At 40.5% G+C, this 27,799-nt stretch overlaps 1 protein-coding gene across 1 annotated transcript in view; it reads left to right on the top strand.

The window, feature by feature from the left end:
• Nucleotides 1–2,050: 2,050 nt before the first annotated feature.
• FANCL (FA complementation group L) overlaps nucleotides 2,051–27,799 on the top strand; it is a 67,227-nt gene continuing 41,478 nt past the window's right edge. The window contains exon 1 of the mRNA XM_026793283.2: nucleotides 2,051–2,252. Coding sequence (XP_026649084.2) covers nucleotides 2,190–2,252 — 63 coding nt within the window. The 5' untranslated portion in view covers nucleotides 2,051–2,189. The remainder of the gene's footprint in view (nucleotides 2,253–27,799) is intronic.

The raw sequence follows: 27,799 nt of genomic DNA on the forward strand, positions 1-27,799 counted from the left end.
ATTGTTTTATCATTTTGCTGTGACTATCATGGTCAAACAGCCAAAACAGAGCATTGATTTTACAGTTACTAGAAAACAGAACCTAACTTCACAATAAATGAATGAAATTGTTTCTAGGGATGGAATTTCTCTGGCACTGCCACTGTTCCACACACTGCTCAGACCTCAAGACAGATAATGTATCCTTCTCCAGACTTCCAGTCTGCCTAGGAGCACACACTGGAAGTTCAAGCTCTGCTTACACTGAGCACACCAATGGTTGCAGTTTGATAAACAGGAGTTCTGCAGAACTCTGTTAACCACCTACCTATCAAATCATCAATGTTTTGCCCAGCTTTAAATGTTTTTCTCATCTAAACACATTCCTACTGCAAAAACAGAAACAAAATTATTTCAGTGCTATGTCTCAGGGCAGCCTTTTTTTTTGTTTGTTTCTTTTTTTAGTATCCATAAAATTGAGATTTTGGAACAGTTTTAAGTGGGACACCTTGCTCAACGAAATTCTTAAATCTAAGGCAATGTCAGTTTTCACGAAGAAGAGAAATATTACCTTGGTCTTCAATAGCACAGTAGAAAGCAAAAGCAGTTTAGAGACGAGAGCAGATCACCAGTGTAGCCTCCAGACCAGAGCAGCAGGTTTGACATGATACTCAAGCAAATAGCCAGAACAGAACTGCAATTAACAGTTAACAGGCCACTTAAATTAAGAGCTTTCCTTGAGAAAACAGCCTCAGACCTTAAGAGATTCTAGGAAGTAAAGTGACAAAAAATGGATGTGCATGGGGAATTTCCTCACCAGGCCTTTTATCCTCATTGTGTACAAACCCAGAAAAGCCTGGCCGAAATGTCGATGTAGGGAAATGTAGCTGCACAGAGGAGGGAATAATGAGAGGAAAGGAAACAAGAGATTTTGAGTAATGACTTTCTAAGCAATGGAAACATAATGATGTCTCCACTGATGTCTCCAGAGCCAAAATTTTGCATGGCTTGACATTTGGTGCTAACCTGTGTTTCGTACTCTTGTCATGCAATGTTTCACCACAACATCTGGTAAGGCAAGACAGACATCAAAGGTCTGTAGCCAGCCACAGCCCTCGGTCAGGCCCCTGCCCCTCCCTTGGTGGCCCTAGATTTGGCAAAGGGATGGATACACACACTGAGAACCAAAGCCACAGCCCCAGGATAAACACACCCAGCCATGGCACCCACAGGCACCTCCCCTCATTCCTGTTTCATTCGATGTTTCAGAGCACCACCACCACAATGCTGACATGAGCACAGGCTTCTCACTGTCACACAACACACTACAGTAAAACCCACTCCCACAGATGAGCAGGAAAAGTGAATGTCTCAAACTCCCTGTCCCAAACCCTTTTTCACTTACACTGTTTCATAACTCTACAGTATAAATCATTTTTCTTTCATTCATGAATTTGACCTCCACAAACTTTTGAAGTCAAACAGTTCAAGGAGTCAATAAAGACTTATCTTTGCTACTTTTCTCAATCTCACACAGCTCAATGCACTCTGAATTTGGGACATGTAGGAGCACAGCCTCAGAAATATTTGCAGGTTCAGCACTGTGACAGAAAAAGCCTGGAACCAGCCAAGAATCCTCCCAAGCTCCAACATCCTGCTACCTCAGTAGTCATTTTGCCAATCCTGCTGCGGAGCCCTGGAAGCAATGCATGCATCTCCCAGACATGCCAATATAGGGATAAGTGCAGTGCAGCAGGACTGCAGGACTCCCAGCCAGTGCATTTGGGTCACAAAACCAGGGGGAGGCCACTGCCCCTCAGCCACATCCAGGAGGGCAGAGGTGCCAAATTAGTTTTACAGCTTTCTAGCACTGAGATGTGTCTGGGGCCGGGGGACTTTTTGATGGACACATGGGAGCAACACTTGCAGCCTGCTTGAAAGGGTCATTTCCACATTTCACAGCAGTGGCCTATGGGGGAGGCAGTGTCAGATCAGCAGTCTGGGGGCTGGAGTTGGCAGGGGGAGGGACCCAGGCGCCTTTCTGGCTCTTTCGGGGGGTGAGAGGGTAGGACGTGGAACACGGTTCTGAGAAGCACCAAAAGCTAAACCCGTTTGTTATTGAGGGACGTCGGGAGCAAGAGGGTTTTGGGGGATAAAATGTTAGGAGTGCAGATGTTTTAGGGCAAGATCGGGGTTGGTGCTGTTCGGGGATGAAGTCGTCTGCAGACAAGGGCAGCGAGGGAGCGAGGGAGATTGAAACAAAAGCATTGGGGGTAAGGATGTTTGGAAGCAAGGGCAAGGAGCACTGAAGGTGAGGGTGTTGGAGGCTGATGGCATTTGGGGGATAAGAGCATTTGCAGAGTAAAAACATTTCGGGGAGAGGTCATTTGGGTCAAGGGTATTTGGCAGCCGGCACGTTCGGGGGTGAGAGCGTTTTGGGGAGAGGGGTTCTGCGCTGCTGCCAGCTCCCCACCGCCTCCGCCGGTGCCCACGCTCGCTCTGCGCTGCGCCTCTCGGACACCGGGAGAAGGAGCCTCATCAAGTCGCCCCCGCCACCGTCCGCGCGTCTCCCCCCGCTGCCCATTCCGGGGCCTCTCGCTCCCCAGGAGCGGAGCCCCGCGATGGTGCGGGCGCGGCGGCGGAGCCCCCCCCCGTGCCCGGTCGGGCAGTTCTGTGCGCCCGGCGGGGCACGGCGGCGGCGGCGGGCGGGGGGCGGCCGCGGGGGCGGAGCCGCCAGTCAGCGCCGGGCGCCGTGACCCCGGGGCGGGGACGGGCACGGGGACAGAGACGGGCACGGGGACAGGCGGCCCCCGGCCGGCGCGGCGGCGAGCGCAGCCCGTATTCCCCCCCGCGACACAGACACACACTCACAGACACACACACACGCATCGGGCGGGGGAGCCGCTCGCCCCCGCCCCAGCGCCCGCCCGGGTCCGGCCGCCGCAAGCTCCGCACTTACCCGGGCCGCGGCGAGGTGTCGGAGGGCGGGCTTCGGCGAGCCGCGACAGCGGGGGGCCGGGGGGGGCCGCTTGGGTTTGGGGGGGGTTCCGTAATCCAAGAGGCTTTGGGCTGCCAAATGTAAACACTCCGCCATGATTTCTTTGTTTAGATAATTGAACCTGCCTCCCTCTCCCTCGCCGACTCTCGCTCGCTTTTATTTATTTATTTCCCCCCCTCCCGTCATCATCATCATCATCATTATGGCTTGTGTGGGGTGTTTTTCTTTTCTTTTTTTTTTCTTTTTTTTTTTTTTAAGGGTGGTTATTTACTAGCTGCATTTATCAATTGCTGGTTTTACAAATATTTATATATATATATATATATTTATATTTATATATATCCCTATGGGAGGGCGGTGAGAGACATGAAGGACAGGAAGTTGTTCCCGCAGGTTTGGGGGCTGAGGTTGTTCCTCCTCCCTTGGCTGCTGGGGCCGGTGGGGCCGGGGGCAGCGGCCGCATCACCTCCCGCAGCGCCCGGCGCTCCCAGGGAAAAGGCAGCGCTTCCAAAGGCATCGCCCGCTCCAGCGGGAAGGATCCTGTGTGCAAGGGGGACACGGGTGGAAACTTCCAGCCTTAAGTTTTTTGCATTTCCTCAAAATTCAAGCTCTACAGGAAAAGCGTGCATATTCTTGTTATCTGTTCTTCTTCCTATTATTATTATGCGGGAAATCCCTGTCGGGAAATAGGGGTTTATTATAGGAGCTGTACAGGAAGTGTCAGCATGACAGGTTCCACCTGCAGCCCTCCTTTGGCAGCAAGTTTCTCTCTTTGGAAATAGCAATGTATTTCCTGTCAGTACTGCTCGAGAGAGACCTCAATGCACTTCATCAATGTCCATAAACCCCTTTTCCATAGACCTGATCCTATCTGATCCCAGCTTCTCAAGGCTCTGGTGAAGTGCCTACGGATGCAGGAGGATGACTTGCAGTGTGCCAAGCCTGTCAGCTACCTAGGAAGGATGCCCCACAATTCCCATGGGGTATTTGAGGAATTTTAGGCACCACATCTCTCAGGAGTTGTGCCAAAGACTCCAGAAATTCTCCATGGCTTGTATTTTATTCCTTTTTGTATTAAGGAAGAGCACCACCTCCTGATGTCTCCCTACTCAGTCATTTCTAGGAGGCCCTCAAATGCCACAAAATGTACAGCATTACCTTTGCTGTTCATGTGTAGAAAGAGCAATACAGCAGAGACAATATAAAGAGTTGTTATATAGGAAAACAAGACAATTTACTCACCCTGTTATACAATAAAGAGAAAATGCTCTGTGACAGCTACCAATCATCAGATAGATTCCAAATCTGTTTTGCCCTGAGCCTCTTGCTACGATGCTGGACACCATTCCCACAAGCAACTGCCTTGGCTTTGGAAATACACTGACCATTTGTGCCTTTTTGTACCTTAAATATCGTTTGTCATGGGCAGAGGTCCTCTCTCTGCAAAGGGATCACCAGTTTGGACCCCCAAACCTTCTCTAAGTCTCACTGATCCCTCATAAAGCCATTGTTAGTTGTTGGGATAAGGACTTCTGCATGTACAGTAAGCAAAGCAAAAAAAAAAAAAAGTATACATATGTATTACACTGAAACTCTATAGGAATACAGGGTTGCATTACAAGTTACATTTTAGAACTGCACAGATATTTATAAATTATTTTACAGTAAAATACTGGGAATCTGTTTGGGTCATGGCCAGAGGGGAGCAATTGCCATGCAGGCCTTGGAGCTGCTCCCAATAGTTTAGCAGCCCTCAGGTCACCGCTCACAGTCTGACCTCACTCCTGTGTTTCAAATACCAAAACAAACACCATCACTTGGTTTTCCACAGTGACCTTAGCTCTGCTGTCCTACTTTTTTCTAGTTCTTTTATACAGAAGTTCAAGAATATTTCCCAGTTTCTGCTTTCTCTGCTTCCCTTTTTAAGGTTACGCTGTTTGCTTACGATGCTATTTTTATTTCCCTGCTAGGATTTCATTGCAATCTCCCCTTTGTGGATTTTTTACTTGTGGCCATTTAAATTCATTTCAGGCTAGAACTTGGCATAAAAGTTCGCAGCTTCTCAGCCAGATTTGAATTACTATATTTAATCTATACTCAGCTCTTAGGCTCTTTTTTTTTTCTTTTTTTTTAAAATGAGAGTGAAGATAGAAATAATTTTGTTGTGGTTCCAAATGGTGCCATCATTCTGCACTGCTTTCAGATCTTGTCTTCATTCCACTAACTTTTCAAAAGGACATGCCAGAGCATTGAAGATGTGACTTTAGAAACGTGTTGCTTTACAATCCTTTAAAAACGGTTTATTTCAGCATAAAACTTTGTGAAAATTAAGCATTGTGGGTGCACAAGAGTATTTTTATTGCACTCTTAGATATGGCTTGCTGAACAGCAAAGCCAGTTTTCATGTGGGCTTAAAAGAGGGCAAAAGTCTTTGTTATGCTTTGAAAAACAGATTTGTACAATTGTGTTTGTGCTAATAATTTTGGGGAATATTCAGGCAGTGCTGTGTTGGCTCTGCAGGTATGAAGAAGAGGTAATGACGTGCAGATTTTTATTAAACAAGATTACATTGGATAGCTTAAATTTCCTTTCTCTCTTTAGCCATTTAAAAAACAAATGCAGTCTTTAATCCAAGGTGAATTCCACTGTGTAAGTCCAGCTGAGTAGTTGTTTGAGAAATATTTCTACCAAGTCAAACTTTCTTTTGCTCCAGGGTTTAGTACTACTACTATTATTATTATTGTTATTGCTATTATTTTTGCTGCTGCTATTATTATTATTATTATTATTATTATTATTATTATTATTATTATTATTATTATCATTATCATTATTATTATTATTATTATTACAACCTTTTTTTATTACAGTGACCAGCAAACAGCAGAGCTACTGGTAGTACTAAATTAATGTAATTAAGGTAGTGGTTTTGATCACAGCACATGCATAGGTGGTAGAGAGATCCTGTGATGGATCCTGCAGTCTTTCACTCACTGCTGGTTAGAGACAGTTTCACCAGTCAGACCGGGCAGAGTTTTCCAACCTCTTGCTTCCAGCTGTGGGAAGTTATGGAAAATCACACCAGACCTGCATGATAGTATTTCCTCTGACTTTGCAGAGCTGCTAATGATTGATTTTATAATTAGCTCTTGCATCACAGCCCGATGTGATGAGCAGGAGCAGAGAGGACCCTGCGGTGCTGGTGACAAATGGGATGAGTGGCAGTGCCTGTCTGGCCCAAATGCAGCAGAGCCATGGCTGAGTCCGTCCTGACCGCCCTGCTCACCTGTGCAGGGTCCAGGCTGCTTTTTCTATGCTTTGGAAGAGGCTGCCAGAGGGGCACTAATTACTGGTCTGAATGGGGATGGAAGTAGGATCATAGGAGAAAGTGTGCAAAGAGCTGCAGTAATGTGATCCATACTCAAGAATCTTTATGATGTCTATGATGGGTTATCTTGTGCTGGAAATGGGCACTGAAAAAGGCTCTTTTGCAGACAAAGTTTGAAAGAATGTCACAGACTTTTAAAACTGTGGAAAAAAACTCAGGTAAAGGGAATATGCACATTTTCCTGCATTCTTCTTGTTTGGAGCATAAGTCTTTATGGTAAAGTAACTAGATTCTTTGCAAAGCTGTTTTCTGTATTAGTTTACCTGCCCTGAGATTGCATTTGAAATGTGTGTGTAAAAAAGCAACGATGTGTAGACTGGGAGTGTTTTAATCAATGCAATATGACAATGTATCCCCTGGTCATAAAATGGTTGCAATGTGAGAGCTCTGTAATAAGCTGCACTGTTGTACAAGGGAGTAGAGAAAAGATCTTAAAAGCAGCAGTAAAAGTCTTGCCTAAAAAGATAATATCCAGATTCTAAAGTAAGGTTGAGATTAAATCTGTCAGCCTAAGAGCCTGCATGTACTGAACCAAAAAGAAAAGATTCAGGTGCTGAGTTTCTCTTTTGCAAGCAGATCTTTCCACTGTAAATATGGGTAAAAGCAATTACGGAAGAAAATATGAAAAATAAAGTTTTCTTTGAGTACTTTGCATGGAGTTAACAAATTGCTATTGCACAATAGTAACACTGCATTAATTATGTCACTATTTTTCCTTCGTGATAGATTATTGTTAGTAATTCATCACTGTAACATATTAATAGTGGTATTAGTTTTTAAACAGAACAATCATATTAGTAGCATACTTGTCATATTAGTGAAAATTAACAAAATGATGAAAAATTGCTACCAAGGCTTTGGGGCTCTAACACTGCAAGGAAATCACTTTTTTCCCAATCCAGCAGTTTTTCAATGAGCATATATTTTCTTGCAAAGATAAAGAGACTGTTTTACAGTGTTCTCTGTCCAAACCCCAGGAGCTATTTAAAAATATTTATGCCATCCCTTTAATGCCAAATGTGTGTATTCTTTTATGAGTCTAATACTGTTATGTTCTGCCTTTTAAGAGCCTGTGTGCTGCCATTCACAACCCCTGGCATGAGGTTTGAGGCCATTAACTCCCTTTTTTTTGGGGACTGGGAGTCTGTACTGTCTGCTGAACTTCTGGAGCACAATCCAACTGCCTTTCTAAAGGATTAAGGAACATTTCTTGCAGAGCCACTTATTGTGAACTTGTCCCTTTTAGGGTCGTTGTTGAGGGGGTTTCTGTTTGTTTGGAAGGGAGGTAGCTTCAGGTCCCTCTGAGCATCCTCCTTCCCACTTATTCATCCTGACCTTTTGCCTCTCCAGCATCTTTATCTCTACCATGGGATCTCTTGCTAATATACAAAGATGATGTATAGGTTTGTCTCCAAGAGTAACAACTTGAATTAGGGAATGGGGTTAGAGAGTGGATTTCCTGCTCCTTCCCTCATAAACATCTGGTGCCTCAGAATCAAAAAGAGAGAAAACATTGACAGAACCCTGAGAATCCTGTTTGGAACTGGAATCACTGGTTCTGCCTACTGCTTTGTGAAACCAAGAGGTAAATCTTCAACCTTTTGGGTGTTTAGAAGCCAGCAAAATACAACATTTTCCCAATTTATGCATCTACTTTGGGGTAGCTGTTTTATACTAAGCAGTTTCTTCAGCTTAAATCTGGTAATTTAGTGGACAACATGAATAGATTTCATTTGATTAACAACAGAGTGTCACACTGGGAAAATAAGTATTTATGGGCAAGCAATAGGCCACAACAGGCCACCTTTTATTCAGTAATCACTTGAGCCCAGTCATTCAAATGCAAATTAAATGATACATTTCTTGAGTTTTCAGAATGATCATGAAGATGGCTTTATATTCTTGTCTGTGTGCAAGGTCGCTTTCTTTGACCATGTGATTCATCAGTATTTTGGAGAGTCAGAAGCACAGTCAGAACCAGAATTCCCAATATCTGTCCAACAATCCTCAGTCTGTTTTTTGCTAAAGTGTCTCTAGACAAAATCCATACTGCCACAAGCTGGAACCATCCTAGGGGAGTCAGACCACTGAACGAGCCTGCACCAACCACAGATGTGACCCCCACATACAACAGGGTTAATAGCAATGTCCTCATTGCAAAGATTAATTAATGCTTATAAACAGCTTTTATTCTCAAAACTGCTGTTGGATTAACCAGGCCAAAGCATCTGTGTGAACAAAACTATGGGCAGCTGTTCCACCTGGGCTGTGCTTGGCTGAAAAAGTTCCACAGGAAACATCCACAGTGTCGCTGGGACCAGCTTTCCAGTGACCCCAAGTCTATACCCAGTGACCATCTGCCCTGAAAGCCTCCCAGTTTCTCCCATGGCAGCAAGTCTGTGTAGGGTTGGAAGTGCTGCTGAGCTCCCAGCTCTCAGCTGGGACTGGCCCCTGTCCCCACCTCTCCCACCTTTCCCACTCCTGTGTGTAGAACTCAGGCAGGCACAGCACAGCTCACACAGGGGCCACAGTGTCAGCCTGTGCCAGCCCCAGCACCCCCTGCTCTGCAGTTCCCTTTGTTGGAAACTCAGCTTTTCTCTGTGTTTTTCCTAGCAGCAGACAAGCCATGGGGAGAAGCATGTGGCATAGGTGACCTCCCTTTGGTCTGTGAGTAGCAACAGAGAAGTGAAGTTGGAATTTTAGTGTCCCTCTCCTGAAGTTTAATTTCCCAAGTATTTCTGAGCTCTTCAGGTGTTGTGCAGATGATGGCTGCAAGCAGCTGTACACTTCCAAATGAAAATCTCAGCAGTGATGTTTATAAAGTTGTGCATGTTTTGTGGCACTGATTTTAATACAAAACATTAGATTGACATCCAATCTACACGTAACATGCATTTGACTGACACGGGCATTTTTTATACATTGATGTGACATATGCCAAGCATAACAACAGCTCTGACTGACAACACAGCAAAAAAGGACTCATGTTATCCATGCTCGAGTCAGAATGTTTCCATCCTTCCCTATTTAGTGGTAGTAATTGTGCTACACATAAGAGAAGATATTTTTGGATTAATACAGCATTGGAAATTGGCCCGAGTGGCACGTAAGTCCACGGCAGAAAGAGCAAGAGGTCTTTTTAGTCTCTAAGCATTTAGAAAAGATAACATAACTAGGGCCCCAGTGAATTGGAGTTGTCAAAATTCACACCTAAGAGAAAGGGGGTGTTGGGCCTGTTGCCAGGAAACAGCATCTGGTATCACATTTCTAACAGGATGCATGCATATGAATGCAAGTGGGAGCTGCAGCATGATAAATCTATCCCAGAAACTGCACCTCCTCACGTCTGCGTTGTGGCACCCGCCCATACAGACTTCCTTGCCCTCATTCCCTAACAATTCTTTACTCAGCAGCCAGAGTTACTCAGGCTGGTCATCTGCAGGGCCAGTTACAGGTTCACCTTCCATGTGTGCTGAGCCTGAGAGCAAGCCTGGCTGCTCTTTGTGTGGGTATTCTATTCTATTCTATTCTATTCTATTCTATTCTATTCTATTCTATTCTATTCTATTATGTTAATTATATTACATTTTCTTGCACAATATCTAGTTTGCTCCCTGGCTCAGTTCTGAAGCCACACCAGGACATGATTTGTGTGGACAGGGCTGCATTAAGCTTGCCTCCCACCATTCTCCAGTCCTCCACCACCATCCCACCTTTAATATTCTCTGTGTCTGGATGCCACTCTCCATGGTACAGCAACCAACTCTCACAGTGCTTCAGTTCCTGAGAGCACAGACACACTCACACAGGAATAATTCAGTTGTGTGGACATGGGGGCAAGACAGAGAGCTCAGAGGAGATCCAAGGTCAGTATGATCTTGGCCAGCTGATCCACCCTGCCCAGAGGGCAGAAAATGTATCTGGGCCTTGTTTTATTCCAGGAAGAGAGATACAGACCTGGGAGACAGAAAAGAAGAGAGTGGGGTAATACTGGAAGTATCATCTGTGATCAGGGCACTGAAATACGTTGTTAATGGAGTTTAGAAATATTCACTCTTAACTTTTCCAAGACTGTGGAGTTTCTCTGGAGAACAAAAATCTCTGGAATATATTGGGGTAAAGCCAGACAAAATCTTGACTGGACATTCCGGCCCCTGGGCAGTCTTGCAGTGATGGTCTGAGCAGACATCCAAGGACTCTGGGCAAATCTGGTGTCCTGACAAAGTTCCCAGGACTGTCTGATGATGTGATACTAAAATTGTAATAATCAATATTGAATGGACACTGTGTTACTTAGTTTTCATAAATGTTTTGTAGTTCGTCAAATTAAGGAACACACTCAAAAAGTAAAACCTGAATAAATAACAGGATCTTATTCTGGGCACCCAGTCTATATCATCTCAGCACAGTTTTCACAGATCTCGTTCGTTAACAGCATTTCTGTTCACTCTCAGAATGGGCCATAATGCAGGAAATTAAGATTTCTTCATTATTGTCTTCTTTTTTTTCATTAATTTCCAGCAATATTTGTCTTTGTTCTACTGTTTAAGTTATTTCATACTTCTGAGATATGGAAATTTGTTAAAATTTAAACTGCCTGACAACATTAAAATTGAGGCAGACAAGCAGATTTAGGAACTGACAATGTAAAGGCCCTTTCCTGAAAAGGTAAGAATTTCTTTTCTAAAAGACAGTGTCCCCCTGGCTTCCCCAGTTAGGACAGTGGCTGCTGAATGATAAAATCTGGTCATGTAGAGTTTTAGTTGCCCAGGTAGGTGTTGGTCCAGAGTGACAGAGAGGAAAAGTTGGATAACAGAGATACACAATAAGTGAATATTCTCACAAATTATTTCTCCTCTTGTGTTTAAAATGCCTTTCATTTCCGATGGCCTTTGGCACTATAACTGTTCTGTGGCTAAATAGCTAATTCCTTTTGTAACACGTCATTGCTGTGTCTCTGTATGACTGTTATATTTATTTTTAAGCAAGGCCTTGGCAGACCCATTTGTTTTATTTATGGTTTTATTGCTAATTTTAATCACATTAGCCTTGTATATATGTTATCTTTTAAACTGTGCTTTGTAATAAAGCACTGGGGTACTCTTGGGCAGCAGGTTTTACAGGCACATTGTCTGAAGAGACAATTCATCATATTATCATGATTATTCCCATCACATCTGAAATCAGGTTATCTGGCTTTTTTTTAAATGGGTTTATTTACATCACTGTTAACAAAAAAGTTCTTCTCAAACAAAAGGATTTTGGAATGGAGAATCATCAATTTGAGTTAGAATCTGTCCCTAGCTGAACAGGACAGTGCTGGTCACTTGGTTTAGGATTCAGTCCTATAAGGACTCATTTATTTGGGTTGTTCAGTATCTTCCAGGATCAGCTGTCTTACTGGAAAATTCCTAACACTGGTTTGAGAATGCACTTAATATAAAAACCTGAGAGGAAATTTTAGTGTAGAATTTACCTCTTCAGTGCCATTCACAAAGCTGTTGTCACATGCCAGTTAATTGTAACTGCTAAATATTCTGTTTATTCTTCATATTTGCTCACAAGAAACTTCTGCACAGACAGATATCAAAGATCTCATATCAGCTGAAGAAATTTGCTAAGTTTTCAATTGCAAGTTTGCAAAATAACAGGTGTATTGCAATTAGAAAAAAATGTCCAGTGTTCAGTTTTCATAATGCATTTAATAAAATATTTTGAAGTAATTAATAATTGATAGGTTTTTAATATGCTGCCTTCTTGGCAATTGTCAGCAACAATCTGTATCACTTACTAGGAAGAAGTAGGGCAAATAATTTTTAGTGCACATGAAAATGGCAAATTAGAACAGGGAGCATATCCAGAAGTTCTGTGTTATGGTTATAAATTTCCTTGTAGGCATGTTAAATTAAAACAATAGTGGAATGGAGTTCAGGTATCTTATTCCACATAGATATTTTTATAGCCTGTTGTGATTTTTTAAATTGTGCCCACAACAATACTAATTATCAAGAGCCTTTTATTTAATTACAATAAATTAATCATGAACATTTTCTTCTTTAAATCAGCTTTACATGTCTGTTGCTTTAAATTTTCTGAACTACAAGTTCTGGATGGACAAGCCATATTACCAGATTTTTTTTTCAGATTTTCCCTCTGTTTTGTGTTATTTTGGCTGGTTTTGTCTGCCAGAGGGTACAGAAGAGCTTTACCTTTCAGAGGGATAGAGATGCTAAGAAGCAAGAATATCCCAAAGTGGGTAAGGCTGTGTGCTACATTCCAGTCTCCCTCAGCTCTCATATCAGCACAACTAAAAGTATGGGCCTGCTAAGATTTTATATCAATGTGTTGTTTGTGAAAATGAGAGATTAACAAAAACATGGCATAGTGACCCCTCAAATCAACATTGTGTTTGAGGATATTTTATTGTGCCCTGTGAGGCTTCTCTGAAAATGTAAATTAGCTGGAGATGTGTAAAAATGCAGCAAAACACAAAAGCCTGCTGGGGAGCGGGTTGCAAGAGGCCACAAATAAAAGCAAGCTTTACCATTGCAATTACCTTGATTTCTTTTGGAAAAGAAGTACATGAGCAAAAAAAAAATAGTTCTCCAAAGAACTATTCCCATTCTTTGTAAACAAAAATTGCCTTTGGATAATGCTCCACTTGAATTGTCAGTACAAGTTTGGAATTGAGAACTTAAATCTCTGGTTTACTTGCAGAAAATTCTTTGTGTTTTAAATTTGTCCAATCCTTAAGTTCGGGTCATTCTTAAAACTTGAATGTGATCTTATTTATGAAGACTAATTAATACTAAAAAAATGTGCAAGTAAAAAGAAACTTTTTGAGTCTCTGTTGCCCAAGAGAAATACAAGAGCTAAAGACCTAGAATCTCCTGCTGACCTCCAGGCTGTGGTGCCCTCATCTACCACCAGGGAGGGGCCATGTATTAACCAGTGCAAAATCCAGACTGGGAAGGGACAGTCTGCAACTTCGGCTTTTGCAGTCTGAAATGCAGAGGATTATTTAAAATCTCACACACAGCTCTCAGCAAACTTCTGTCTCTTTGCAGAAGATGCTGATAGATAGTTATGACTGCACAAAAAATTGCATATCACATGGAAATCCACAGTGGTTGTGATGTGTGTCCAAATGGGGACTCATTAGGCAATCAGAGTTAATTTTATGTGTAACTCCAGGTAGGGTTTGGCTTTTATGTTTGGAAATTCTAGTTACTCTTACCCCTGTGTCCTACCAGATACTTAATCAAAAGTAGTCACATTTCCAGCCGCAGACCACATGTAGCACACCAGAAACACTGTCTTATGGTTGATTCTGACAAATAAATTCAGCCACTTGGAAAAAGCATTTGGAGGGGTGGAAAACTTTCTGGATGGCAAAGAGTTATTTAGGTTAGTCAGCACTACAGAGCACTGCAGAGATGTTCGGTGTGACCTAATAAGCTGCACAATGGCAGCCAAATTCAGCAATGGCAGCCAAATTCAGCGTTGACAAATATGAAAATACACATATTGGAAGGAACAGATTGAATTGCTCATGCACATTGCTGGCTTCTAAATTAACTCTAACAACTTGGGAAAAGGACCTGAGGGTCACTGCGGGCAGCTCAATTAAACATCTGATCAATGAGCAGTGGAGGTTAAAAAAGCAAACAAAATGTGAGAATGTAGAAAGAATGGGATGGAAAACAATGACAATATTGTAATTCTACAATTATACACATTGTTGGCACACTCTGCCCAAATACAATATTCATGTCTGGTCATGCCATCTTAAAATATGTAGAGGAAATAGAAGAAGCCCTAAATTAGGCAACAGAAGGCAACAGAGACAAGGAGAAACCTCCATATTAAGAGAGATTTAATAGATGAGAAGTGTTCAGTTGGAAGAGGAAATTATTAAGTGGGGACATGATAGAGAGATATAAAATAATTAATGGTATGGAGAAGGTCAATTGAATGCTCCTATTTACTCTTCCCCATAATGTAAGAACAAAGTGACATCCATTAAATTGAAAAGAAACAAATTTAAAACTGATAAAAAGAAATACTTTTTTTACACAATGCATAATTAGCCTGTTGAACTCACTGCAACAAGCTATCATTATGCCCAAGAGCTTAGTAGGATTCAAAAAGGATTATACACTTATTTGGATAATGAGAGCACCCAGGGATACCTTAGATAGGATAAAAATGGTTGGGGGTGGAGATGTATGAACCCTCATGCTTCAGGGCATAAACCAATCATTAGCTGTCTGGGATTAGGAAGAAACTTCCCCTATGAGCAAATTATTCAATAATTGTCCATTATGGGTTTTCTTGCAAATTCCACTGAAGCATCTGGTCCTGGCCACTCACTGTAGAGACAGAGCACTGGACCGCTGATATGATCCAGTGTGGAATTTCCATTTCCCAGACTGCCATGTGCGTTTGCCATGAGGCTGGGAAAGCCATCTCTGCTCCAAAAGGGATGGTTCCCTCTGTTTGTGACCTCCCTGCTGCCTGGCAATTACTGTGCAGTTACTCATGTATTTATTTGTGACACAGACAGGCCAGGATCGAGTTCCATCTCTGGGAGAGGACAGCTTTTCCATTTGAAATGCATCACGCCCGGCTTGCGCGGAGCTGTCTGACGCCAACATGTGAGAGCGTTTTATCCTTCAAAGTTCTGGAAAGCCTTTTGTGAGACTCACTGATAGTCAAAAGAGCATGTGATTCTACTGAAGTGTTATTATATCTATTTTGGTTTTTATTTTGTTTCTTTTGATAGTTCACTTGACAGTTTTTTCTCCTTTTTTCACTTGCTCCACAAGTGGGAAATACACCCTGAAACAATGTCTTAAGGAAGCAGTATTCCAGTCTTGTATTGTGCTAGTACTGTAACAATCCAGGTCAGATCATCCAAGGAAGGAACCTTAATTTACCCATCCTGGAAAATCAGTCAGATACTCAGTTACTTCATGGGGGTGCTTTGCCTGTAGCAAAGACAAGTAAACCTGCCAATTTTTCCTACTGTGTAATATATTAAAAATGAGATGCCATTGAGATACTTTTGCATCTATTATCACTTTATGGTTTGTTCTCTGCCATTTACCCTGTTTTTAATTCATTCATTGCATCTTATGATCAAGTTTTACTAATACTATCTAGTTTTACTATTTTACTATTACCATCTAGAGGTTTTTTACTATCACTTTTTTTTCTACTATCTACTATTTTACTATTACTATATAGTTTTACTATTACTGTTATTTACTATCAAGTTTTACTGTACCATTTTACTACATAAAAAGCTGCAACAAAGAGAGTGTCAGATGAAGATGGAATTTCTGCATTAAACCATGTGGGTACATGATGCAGAACCAGTGTCATCATTCTGGAATATCCCTTTCTTCATTTGAGACTTACCCACCAGCATCTGGAGATCTCATCTACACACCTCTTTCCCTATGAGTAGTGCTGATAAAATCCAGTAGGTCAAATAATCACTAAATACAATCTAAACTGCCTTGTTTAATTGTCAGGATTCATTGGAAGTTTTTATGGTACTGTGACCTGACAGTATTGAAAATAAAAGGATAAAAATGCCTCAAAGACAAACTGTTTGTGCAGAAAGGAGTCAACAGTGGAGAAAGTAAAGCAAGGTAAATTAATCCAAGGGAGTAAATTCCTAAAGTCAACAGAAAAACAACCTTAAAATATGTAATTGTTTCATTGTGACGCACAAAAATCATCCTTAAACCACACAAATATAAAACTATGTTCCACACAAGAGCATAAATATATTTAAATCCAGTTCATGGAAAACAGACAGAAAGAGTACTTGTAATGGTCAAATAGCTTTTATGTTTTACACCCAACAGAATGGTTTAAAGGTTTGTAAGCTTGCTTACAGTTTGCAAAATTTGGAATAAGATTTTCATGCAGCAAAAAAATGTTTTCCTCATATGTAATATATTAGTCTGCACTATTTGTATATGTGTTTTAATGATATTTTTGCCTTAAATAATAATAGCACCCAATCTGATTTTGAAACCATAGGAGCCCTTAGGAGATATAGCCAGTGTTTATCAATCTACAAGTAGCAGATGCAATTTCAGATGGAATATAATGGAGAAAATGAATGATGAAGCTAAGTGCAAGGATCAGCACTTCCAGAAAGCCTCATGAATAATGACAACTAGGTTGGAAGCTGTAGAAAAGTATATCCAGGGAGACCAGCTGGACTGAGTTAACAAATACTTTACAAGAAACTTTCTGAGCATTTGGGTTGAATTCAGGTGTAGTTAGCAGTTAGAGGAGGAGTTGAGGAGTTACTATCCAACAAGTCTGTCTGTGGCCCAGATTAAGTGAGTTTTCTGGGTTTGATCCAATTCCCGTCTCCCCAGTATTCATACTGCAGGAATTACCATGGGAGTGATCCAGGTTGGCATCCTTGCTGAAAGTCTCACACAGGTATGGACTGAGCGGGCACAGGAATGAACAGAGCTGGCAGCCTCACGTGGGCTCCTCTGGGTCGTGCTGGCAGCTCTGCAGAAGTGAACAAACAGAGTTCCTGCCTATGCTCTATCACATACAGATAGACGGAGGTCATCAGCCTCCAGGGATGCCAATCAGGGCCTTTCCTCAGCCTGGATTTCCCATTTACAGCTGGGATTCCTTGCTCCTAAAAGCTGTGGATTGTTGGAGGGCTTCAGGTATTCACAGGAGCAGAGTATCAGAGAAATACAGGCAATATAAAACAAGAAAATATTTCATATTTGTTTCCTTGAAAAAGGCTTTGTGACACTGTTGAACAGACTTTGTTACAATTGCTGAAGTCAATATAGTCCTCAAAGGGGTTTGTGGTGTGAAAGCCTCAGGTCTGTGCCTGTCATGGGGCACAAACAATTCTGGTATTGAAACCACCTTTACAGCAAGGATGTAAAGTAGGTGAAGGTCACTGCAGTGTAGTCTCAGAACAGTATTTTTAAAACTTTGTCCTTCAGATGAGGCCCTTCTTTAATGCACAGTTACACCAGCCCAAGCTACTGATTCTGTGACATTAGCAAAAATTTTTCTTGGAAGATGTTCCACCCCTGATCACCACTCATGCAGGCCTGAGAGCTTTCCTGTGACAGCTGAGGATCAGGGCCACTGTGGTGCTGGGTTTTAGATTCTTCCCTAAAAAGTACAGTGAAATGTATTAGAATAGATATAGAAAGAAAATCTGATCTATGGGAGCTGAAAATACACTGTGTAAAACTCTATTAAAAAAGTAGTCACATAAAGACTCATTGCTACAGCATATTTTCTTCATTATTTCTGCCTCATTGTATGTGAAACTATATTAGTATAATGAAGTGAGAAATAGTAGGATATTGGATATTATATTTCCTGCCTAGCAGTTTTAGAGAATTTAGCTCAAGGCAAGAGAAAATGCAGCCTTTCTGCCCTGAAGAATAAACAAAAACCTGTTACAGAAATAAAAGTGTCAGTAAGAGATCAGGTGGTCTCTCCACATGCATCAGCACATTTCTTACCATGGCTTTAGAGAGACCTGCTTAGGGTTTGGTTTGCTTTGGTTTGGTTCAGTTTAGACACACTCAGGTTTGTTACACATTCATGTGTAACTTTCTGTTTATATAGAATGGGGACATTTGAGGTGTGGAATAACCAAGCTGCCATTTTTCAAACCTGAATGTCAGAGGAACAGTACAAAGCTTCCTGCTTTACAACTTCAGGTCCCCTAGATCCCAATTAAGAAAAAATTATTTCTTTTCCTCTCTTTTCAGCCCCCATGCTTTATTTTTCTTATTCTCTATGTAAGATATCTGATATTTCAAAAATTTCTCTTTCTTTTCCTTCTTATCTATGTTCTCTTTGGTGTGCTATTAGTCAATGTTCAAACACAGAATTCTTCCTCCACATAAATAGTAAACTCTTCACAGTTTTGTTTGTCAACTACTTCACTTGCTTACATACATAGAGAAATCTTAAGCTATCAGGGAGAGGAGGATGCCAAAGCCAGAGATACCAACATTTGCATGTAACAGTAGAAAAATACAGGTCTCCAAAATGCAGCAACCAAATCACCAAATTACTGATAACTGCAGAATTATCTAGAAAATTGCATTAAAAAAAAAGAGTTATAAAACAGCAGAGGATCAGTGCTGCTGGATGAATATTAGTGGATAGCAGTCTCACTTCTAGCAGAGATACCTTGTACTCTTTTACATAAGCTATTTTTAAGGTATAGTACTGGTAGACACTCTCTTCAGCAGACTTACTTAATAGGTTTAGGTCAGAGACTTTCAGCAGCTGGGGTTGAGAGATTTTGTAACTTAGGAAGTTTAATAGTTCACCAGGTATTTGTTTAAAATACCTTTTCCCTTTAGCAAGCTTTAGCATAAAACCAAAAATCTATTCTTAAAACAGTGGACTTTCTACATTCCACTTCTACAATGGAAGTTTCTCCATTATTAGGAAAAAGTAAAATGTCCATAAAATGATACTCCTGAATTCTGATATTCTTAAATGTTAAATGCACGGACTTTGTGCTGAATCTTTGGCTTTGCCAAGTGAAGGCAGTGCACCTAGAAAAACACACAGATCTAAATAGCCCTTTGACTTGAAAGCTCAGAGTTTATATTAATAAGTATACAAAATAAATGTATAGTATTCAGAAACCAGTAAGGCAAATAGCCCATGTCAGAGGTTGAAGTGAGATTATTTTATTCCTCTTCCAAGTTCTGTCTCCAGACCATGATGTCCACCAAAGCTGCTTTGTGAAGCTGGACTCCTTTCAGATTGCCTGCTGATCTTTGGAAGTTCATCCTCTTTCCTTTCCAGCCCTTTTTGCCCTTCAAAGAGAGATCCAAGAGTTGCTGGAACTGGATCTCCTCTACTTCGCTTTCCTACTGCTGGATATTTGCCCCCCTAATTCCAGTTCAGACTGCTGCAATAAGACAAGGTCAACAAGAGCTCCCACTGCATGAAACTGCAATCCCTGTCATAGCTTTGGGCAACTGAAAAGATGTAAAAAAGGCTGCTCCTGCAGCTGGAAACAAGGACTAAGGAGTGCTCCTGTGACATTGCTTTTCCCCTGCCATTTATTGCAATGAAGAAACACCAAGATACCCTCATCCAAGGACTTCCCACTTACTGCTGCTTAAGGATGTGTTTGGAGAAAAGAAAATTACCCTAATGAAAGGCAGCTTCCAGCCCTGCACATCAAACTTCATTAAGTGACATTTAAACAGTTGCCTGTCTTTGCTACAAACTGCCATTTATTTTCACCCTGTTACAGTTTGCTCTGTATTACAGCACAGTTAGCAGTTACTTCACTGTTTGGATCTGACACTTGCAGTTCCTTGGTGAATTCACAACATATGTTGTATCAAAATCCCTTTGTTTTACCTTTAAGCCCAAATGAAACTATTTTAAACAAAATTTCCCAGTACAGATGCCAGGCTATTTTATTTTTTCACTTGTGGCCAAAGAATAGTACTTCAGCAGTTTTGTTTTCCAAACTCCATGCTTTGCATGTATCTCAGAAAGCAAACTTGTCCTATTGATCAGGTGATCAGTTTTGCTGGAAGAAGCTTCAGCCTTCAGCTAAGGCTTTCTTTTCTATCAAGAGCTCTCCTGTGAACTGAGTTTTCTTTCTGATAACTTTTCAAATTGTTCTATATGACATTTCTGTATTTTCCTCCTAACTCAATCATCCTATCTTTGTTGCAGGGATAAGAGCTGTAATATATTCTCTTGTTTGCCACAAAGCAAGCACTGATTCAACTAAGATGTGACAACCAGCAAGCTTTCTTATCTACAGAGAGGGTCATCTGTTGTGCTTAAGAATATGGTGCAAATGATTGTACCAGTATATTGCTAATGCTTAAATCTACATTTCTATGTAAAATTAATTTTCTCTTTTGTCTGTAGTTGCAACTTGGAACGCCTTCCTTATATGCACTATAAAATGTTAATAGCAAAATTTAGTGTGACTTTATGACTGTGGTGTCATTTTTCTCAGCTTGATCAGCTCTTTCAAATGGCATCATTATGATCAAAGTTGTTTACAGTAATAAAGCAAGAATAGTTCCAATAAAATAGTAGGTGCCTTTACAGTTAAAGAGTAGCTGGCATTTAAGAACACAGCAGCTCCTCATTCTGTGGGTGCAGAATCATACAAGTTCACAATATAATAGAGTTAATGCATGTAATTACAAGATTGCCCCCCTCAGGATTTGAGGGCATTGAAAGAGACAACAGGAAATACATTATGAATCTGAAAGGGAGAAAAGTAGCAAAATTACATATATATTGCCTGTGGAAGGAGAAACAACTGCATTGAAGCTTTGAAGTCTCCAAAACTGTGGATTACTCTAATGCACCATTATTGTTCACCAGTAATTTATCACCAGTGACTGACTTCTGAGAATAAATTGGTGACACTTAGAGGTGCATTTATAAATATTTAACTAATATTACAAGATTGATAGAAATTACTTCAAATCTAAGTTATTGTAGGTATGTTTCAATATGTGGAAACACATATGGGTGATGTTTCAAAAAATGTTTAAGAAATTATGGTCTAACTACCAGCTGTAAACTTTAAAGCTCTGGGACATAGGAAATAATTTATAAAGCATGAGTTTCTATAAAATCCTTAAAGAAACTTTGTAGCATTAAGAAAATTACCAGTAATGATGCCTTAAGCTGTTTCCACCTTACAGCTTGGATGTGATGCAGCTCCACAACCTGCAGGGAAAACAGCTCAGCTGGGAGAAAAAGCTACAAGACACCTCACGGGGGGGTTGGAAGCTGCTCAGGACAGCAATAGTGATATTTGCTTGGTTAACAGTGATAAGTGGCAAAGCTGGGATCAAGGTTAAACAAGTGAAACCTCACTTGGAATGTTCATATCCTTTGCAGTAATTTATTGGCAAAGGTTTTACCTGGGACAGTAACAAGTAAATCCCAGACTGATGGTTGCTCTCCTCCAGTGAAACCTGGTAGCAGTACTGATTCCATTTGAAGGCTGTACTTCAAGATTGCAGTTCCCTGACAGAGAACTGAGGATGTGATTGATTTACATGACAGTGTTTTAACTGAGAACACCATAAAATAATTCAAAACCAGTTTGACATCTTGGAAGACAACCTTATATTAAGAAACGTCAAGACTGTAGAGCACAGAAAGAGAAGCCCATGATATATTTTTTCAATGAATACCAGAAGTGGTGGGGATGCCTACCTATAAAACTCCTGAACAATGTGTTGCAGCACATTGTATCCTTGGAAAGGCCAATCAAGTAGCACATTATATGGTACTTGTGAAATGTTGCAAGTCTTGGAATGAGGAACAGAAATTTGAAACAGGCATATAAATCTGAGTCAGGCTGTTAGGGTTGAAGAATTTTCTTTTATCTGGATTACTCTGCTGCTCTTATTTGATGTTGAAAGGTGTTTATAACTGTTAAACTGGGAATGAAAAATATAAGCCAAGATAATGTGGTGTCACATTCACCCAGGAAGGCTCATTGAGGAAATCAAAGTTGTCTTTGACTCACGGGATAAGAGAGGGAGATCTGTGCCTGGACAGGAGCAGACTCCCATGTTTTAACAGGAAGAACAGCCTTGCTAAAATGATTGCCTTATGTTTTCTCATGGTAAACTACATCCTTATTACATAATTGATTTTTGAGAATGTACAGTGCTGCCTTCTCTTTTAATCTTACAGATGTTGAATGACTTTTCCCTGCCTTTTAAAGCACTTTTAATCACTTGAGACTTGTCGGATCTCAAGATCTCAGTCCTGAGATGCTGAGCCTCCGAGACCACCTTGGGGGGCTCGGGAGTCCTGGAATGTTGCCAGAAGTGTCTGGTAGCTGGACTTTAACCCTACACAGGAGACGACAAGGATGAGGGCTTCACAGGGTGAAGGGTGAAAAGATTAGTTAATTAGAGGGTGAGACACAAGGTTTAGGATTTATGTACAGGGGGGTTTAGAGGAGTAAGATGGAGGAATTGGGGTGTGTCCTGTCCTCCTTCTTCTTCCTCTTCTCCTCCATCTTCTTTGGCCACGGTGGCACCTTTGGATTGGTTATTACTGAGAGTACACCGAGTTATAAGAATAGATGGTATTGGGGAAAAATGATAAATATTGTATACGTAACAGTGGGTATAAAGATACGTGGCTGCCCGGGAGGGCAGACAGTGTGCCCATGGCTGACTGCTGAGCAGATCTTTGTTCGGCTGAAAGAACATCTTTTAGATAAACAATTAATAAACATAAAACTAGAAAGAAGAACTGAAGCCTCTTCTCGTTCTTCGATACGCGGGCTGCCCCAAGGCCACCCCGGGCCTTTCCAGGCCTCACAAACAGCCGAGATAAACCGGACATTTGGCTTCCCTGGGCGGACAAGAACCACCACAACCTTTCGGGGGGAGATAACCGGACAGAGACTCATGTCTACGGGGTATGTAACACTGTGGTTATACCACACACTGCCAGACAAACAGAATTCCTTTGGCTTCATCCTTCCTATGCAAAGAGAGAACGAATTCAATTCTGAACCTTTAGATGCTCATTATCAGACAGACTTACACAAATTATTGTCTGGACACGTGGTTGGCAGTTCCACCAAAATCAAGAGAGTTGCAAGGCAGAGAGGTAAATATTTGCATAAATCTTAGCAAGATTTGGGTCATAATAGCAAACTCACATTAAGTTTTGTTTTAAACAAAACCCCCTGATTTCATATAGAATTTTCTCCACAGAAGAAAACATCCAGAATGGTGGACTTCTCAGGTAGGACCTGATGTAGTTGCACAGAGCAGTGAGAAACACACAGCTCCAAGATCCAGTTTTCCTTTCCCTTTTCCCTGCTGTGCTCTCACTCTTTTTTTCTTCTTCCCTCTTCCCCTGCTTCTGGCTTCCACAAGGGTGGAGAAAAGGAGCATAAACTGATCAATCCTTTTCAGACTGGAAGGTTTTGCAGTTTTATTACAGGACAAAATTCTTATGAACAGCTCAAACTGGAAATACACTTTCATAGGGAGAAAAGTATTTAAAAGTTTGCCTGACATGCCTGGTAAGGCCAGAGCTGGACAATTTGAATAAGCCCCAATCTTGTAGTTGTCTGAGTTCATTGTCATCCAGAGCTACAGCCCAAGATGACTGGAGCTGCTCCAGGCTTTGCAAACCTATTACAAGCATAGGTGAGTTGCTATCATCAAACTGGAGTGTCCATTAAAACTTCAAAGGAGAAGCTTGATCTAAGTTTTCCTTCTCATAATGTCTAGTACTTGTTACAGTGAGAGATTTATTAAGCTGCTCTCATTTTATATGTTGAATCTAGTGTAGGGTCATGGAACATATTAAGGTTTCGACCAACAGTAAAAAGATGAAATTTTCATATTTTGCTATTCATGACCTTGGGACTACCTAAAATGGCAGCCACCTTTAATTCATTTAATGCAATTGTGCCTAAGCACATCTGTACTTTCCCTCTATTCATGTTTCAAGAGACAAAAAACCCATGAAAAGATGAACGTGGAGTGGTTTTAGGAGGCGTTTTAAAAGCCAGACACTATGGTAGGCCAAAAAATGAGAGACCTTACCATGTAAAATAGTCTTACATGCAGCTGATAATGCTATAAATTGAGGAGAAAAAAATTCATAATTCAGTAAATTAAGTTTGAATGCTTTGTCTTACCCTGAACTAAGTCTGTCTCAGTGCTGCACATTAAAGACCTGTAATGTGTGCCTGAGAAGTCAATGTTCAAACAGTGAGGTTTTGCACATCCTTTAGTGCTGCACTGGTATCTGCTCTAACATTACCAACCAGCTCAGCACAGCAGATCAGTTCATTTTCCCTGATGGCAATGACCAGAGCTGCAGAGCACAGGAGAGAAGTGCTTACATTGCTTACAGTGGTGTAATGTAGAAAAAAACTAACCAACCAAGACAGAACCAACTGGATTTCTTCCTTTCTTTGGTTCTTCATGATACCTAACACTCAATAACAAGGTTGTTTCTGCTTAAAGAAACTAAAACATTTACAAGGGTTGCAAACCCCATCTAGTTTATGGAATAACCAGTCTGTTTGTCTTGAGCTGCTCCCTTCAGAGAAATTCTTACTTATGGTCACAGAAGATCCTACTCTCACCTCACGTGACATAGGGTAATTGTTTTTTAAACTAAGGAGTTACTCTGGATTTACAGTAATGTAACTGAGCAGAGTATGAACATGAATTTGTGTCTTACTCCATTTTTATATTTAGTAGTTTTCAAAGTTTTGTTTTCACATGATTTACCAGACTGGGAGGGCCAGTGGTATAAATGTGGCAGGCCAAAGGGAAATATTCATCCTCCTGATATTTGACAGTAGCTGAGAACATTGTCCTGGTGAGGAGGTCAGTATCCCAAAACTTCCTGTAAAATCCATGTGGAAAGACAGGCTCCTCTGGAGAGTACCTGAATCAGGCTTCTGCCCTGAACTGCTCAGTGAAGGGTCCTTTCACTCAGCTCATTTATAGGGACATTGCCTTCCCCCCAGTACACATCAGTGCCTAAATTTGCATGGAGGGGAGTGATCTCCCTGGAAAATCTATTTTATGGATGTATTTTTGTGCATAGACTTCATGAGGAGTGGAAAAAGCTTTTTATTTGGGGGGTTTAATTTGGACTGCTGTACAACTGTATTTAAATCTTTTTGCAAAGAACAACCTTTTGCCTACTGTCCTAAAGAATTTATTTGTTTTCATGATTTTGTCTCAACCTTCAAGTTATTGTAACAGTTTTGTGTATTTAATATACAGTGTGTGTTAATATCACGGACAGTTTTATAACAGCATTATAACTTACACCATTCCCTCCAGCTTTTTATGGACATCTCCGCTTCTGCATTAAACTACTGTAGCTTGTGGAATTTACAATAGAAATCAAGAATGAAGCCTGATGAAAAGCCTTTTAAATTGTGGCATAGACATCCACTGCATCCACCTTGCAAAAGGACTAAAATGAAGAGAACTCTTACGTGATAATTTCTAGCAGGAGTACAGGATTACCATTCCTCTAGACAAACCATAAAGGAAAAATGTTTGTGGTACAGTAGGAAGGCTAACTTCATCTTTTTATTTGAAGTCAAGTTTAATTATTTATGTTTTCTGAGGAAAATAAAAGCAGAATGGTAACTATGCATTCTTAGCTCAATGGAGGGCTTATTTTAGATTTTGTAGCATTAAAATATAACCAGTGTATCTTATCTAGGGAAATAAAAGCAGAAGAGACCAAATAGATATGCAGAAACACAGACAGACACCTTACCCCTGCAAAAAATGGAGCTAAACAGTGAGGAATTTTATAATCATAGCGTGATCTAATTACTTATTGTACTTTGAAGATATATTAATTCTTAATTTGAGAACTGCTATACAAATTTTAGTGTAAGCTATATGCAAGTAATGGAAGTTCTTATTTTAGTACCAAGCAAAAAGAAAAGACACTAAAAAAAGCTGGGATGTTCTTTTTACATTAGAAATGCTCTGAATTTCTACTGAAAAATATAATGGATGGCACAAGTTATACTTCACATTATCAGTAAATACTACCATAACCTCACCATGAGGCAGCACAGGTTGTCATATCCAGTTACTATTTTGTTAGGAAATAAATGACTTCTGATTATCATGGGCCGATGTGACATGACAGTGTAAAATCATATCCCAGCCTATGGTGAGCAAGATGATAACATATGTCACCACTCCACTAAACCTGTGAAAATCCTTTGGAATTTCTATTTATTAAACCTCATGTTCACCACTCTGTATAGTGGCTTCTTCTGTACAGGGCTTCTTCCCTGGTTACAGTGCAGCACTGCTGACTCTTAATTGCTCCTGTGGATTCCATTTCAATAGCAATCAACCTTAAACAGAGCAGTGAAAAATCTCCTTAAAGAAATGTTCTGAACGTTCTTCAGAAGGGCTGGTGTGCTGCTGAATTACCTCAAGGATGGCTCTTTAGCCACCTGTGTCACTGCTTGCAGGCTCTGAATTCTGTTATATTTAGCTCACAATTAAAGCGCAGCTGACCCATACTAAAAGTCCATTACCTGCATTTAGGCTCTATTTACCTAAGAGTTCTTCTCCTTTCTATCACTCACTCTCAGTTTAGTCATCTCTATCTTAACTACAGATGTTCTTAATCATGAATTCCTTAATCAGGAATTATCATCCTGAGGAAACACTTCGAGGAAAATTACAATTAAGGAGTCTCAATGTACTAGGTAACAGCAATTCCTGCAGAACAGTCTTTGCAAAGCAAAAAAAAGCAAACTGAAAAATTTACCTCAAGAGTTTAAGATCTCTGAGTTAATATAAATGTCCAATCTTTTTTACTTTGGCCAAACTAACATCCCACTGCATCAAGCTCTACATTATTTGAGGAGTATGTCTTCTGCTTTAAATTTCCCTGAGTGTTCTTTGCATATGATAAGATCTTAACTATCCTTATCAAGGTATTATTTCATGGCTTTTTATAATTTCTACCATGTTTCTGTGAAACTGGTGATGCCAGTTCCAGTCTTTCCTCTTTATCCTTTGCATTTTTGCCAGAGAGAACTGAGCTGCTTCTATTTCTGCAAACCTTCTGTTTGCAGCTGGTGACCAGGATTGCACATGGTATTTGAAATGCAGAGGACAACCAATTTAATGACACTAAAGATTTTTTCATATTATTCTTCCTTCCTGTACCAAAATAGAATAGCACAATTTTCTACTATAGCTGCATGCCAAATGGAGGAGTTTATTGCACTCTTGACAATGCTCTCTAGGTCCTTTTCCTTTGATACAATTAATTTAGAACTTACCAAGGTGTAAAAATAGATTTTAAAAACCCCAACCTTGTAAATTACATTAATTTGTATATATCAACATGGAACTTAATCTGCCATCAGATTGATCATTCACCTAACTTGTTTATTTTCTTCTGAAGTTTCTTATTACCCTCTCCAGATTTGATTAACCTGAATAATTTTGTGTCACCTGCAAATTTTATCACCTCAATGCTCATCCCTTTTTCCAGTTCATTAAAAAAATATATTAAACTATACCACTCCTGCTGCAGAATATCACAGACTTGATGTCAAATTCTACTATGGTGAAAACAGAGAATTCATTTATTCCTCTTTTTTATAGCTCCTACTTGGATTGATCCATGACAAAAATTAAATGAAATATTTTTTGACTGATACAGGAAGTTTGTTGGACATGAAATTTCTGGTTTTGTTTCCAGCTTTCTGACTGTTTAATATCCTCAAATTTCCTGAAGGTTTGAAAGGTTAGACTTAAATGAATAGACAGTTTATATTTATCTATATTTTTATGACATATTCAATGAGTTCTAATAGATAAATGGGTAAAAGGATGCCCTGA

Source organism: Zonotrichia albicollis, chromosome 3, assembly GCF_047830755.1.
Source record: "Zonotrichia albicollis isolate bZonAlb1 chromosome 3, bZonAlb1.hap1, whole genome shotgun sequence".
Lineage (NCBI taxonomy): Eukaryota > Metazoa > Chordata > Aves > Passeriformes > Passerellidae > Zonotrichia > Zonotrichia albicollis.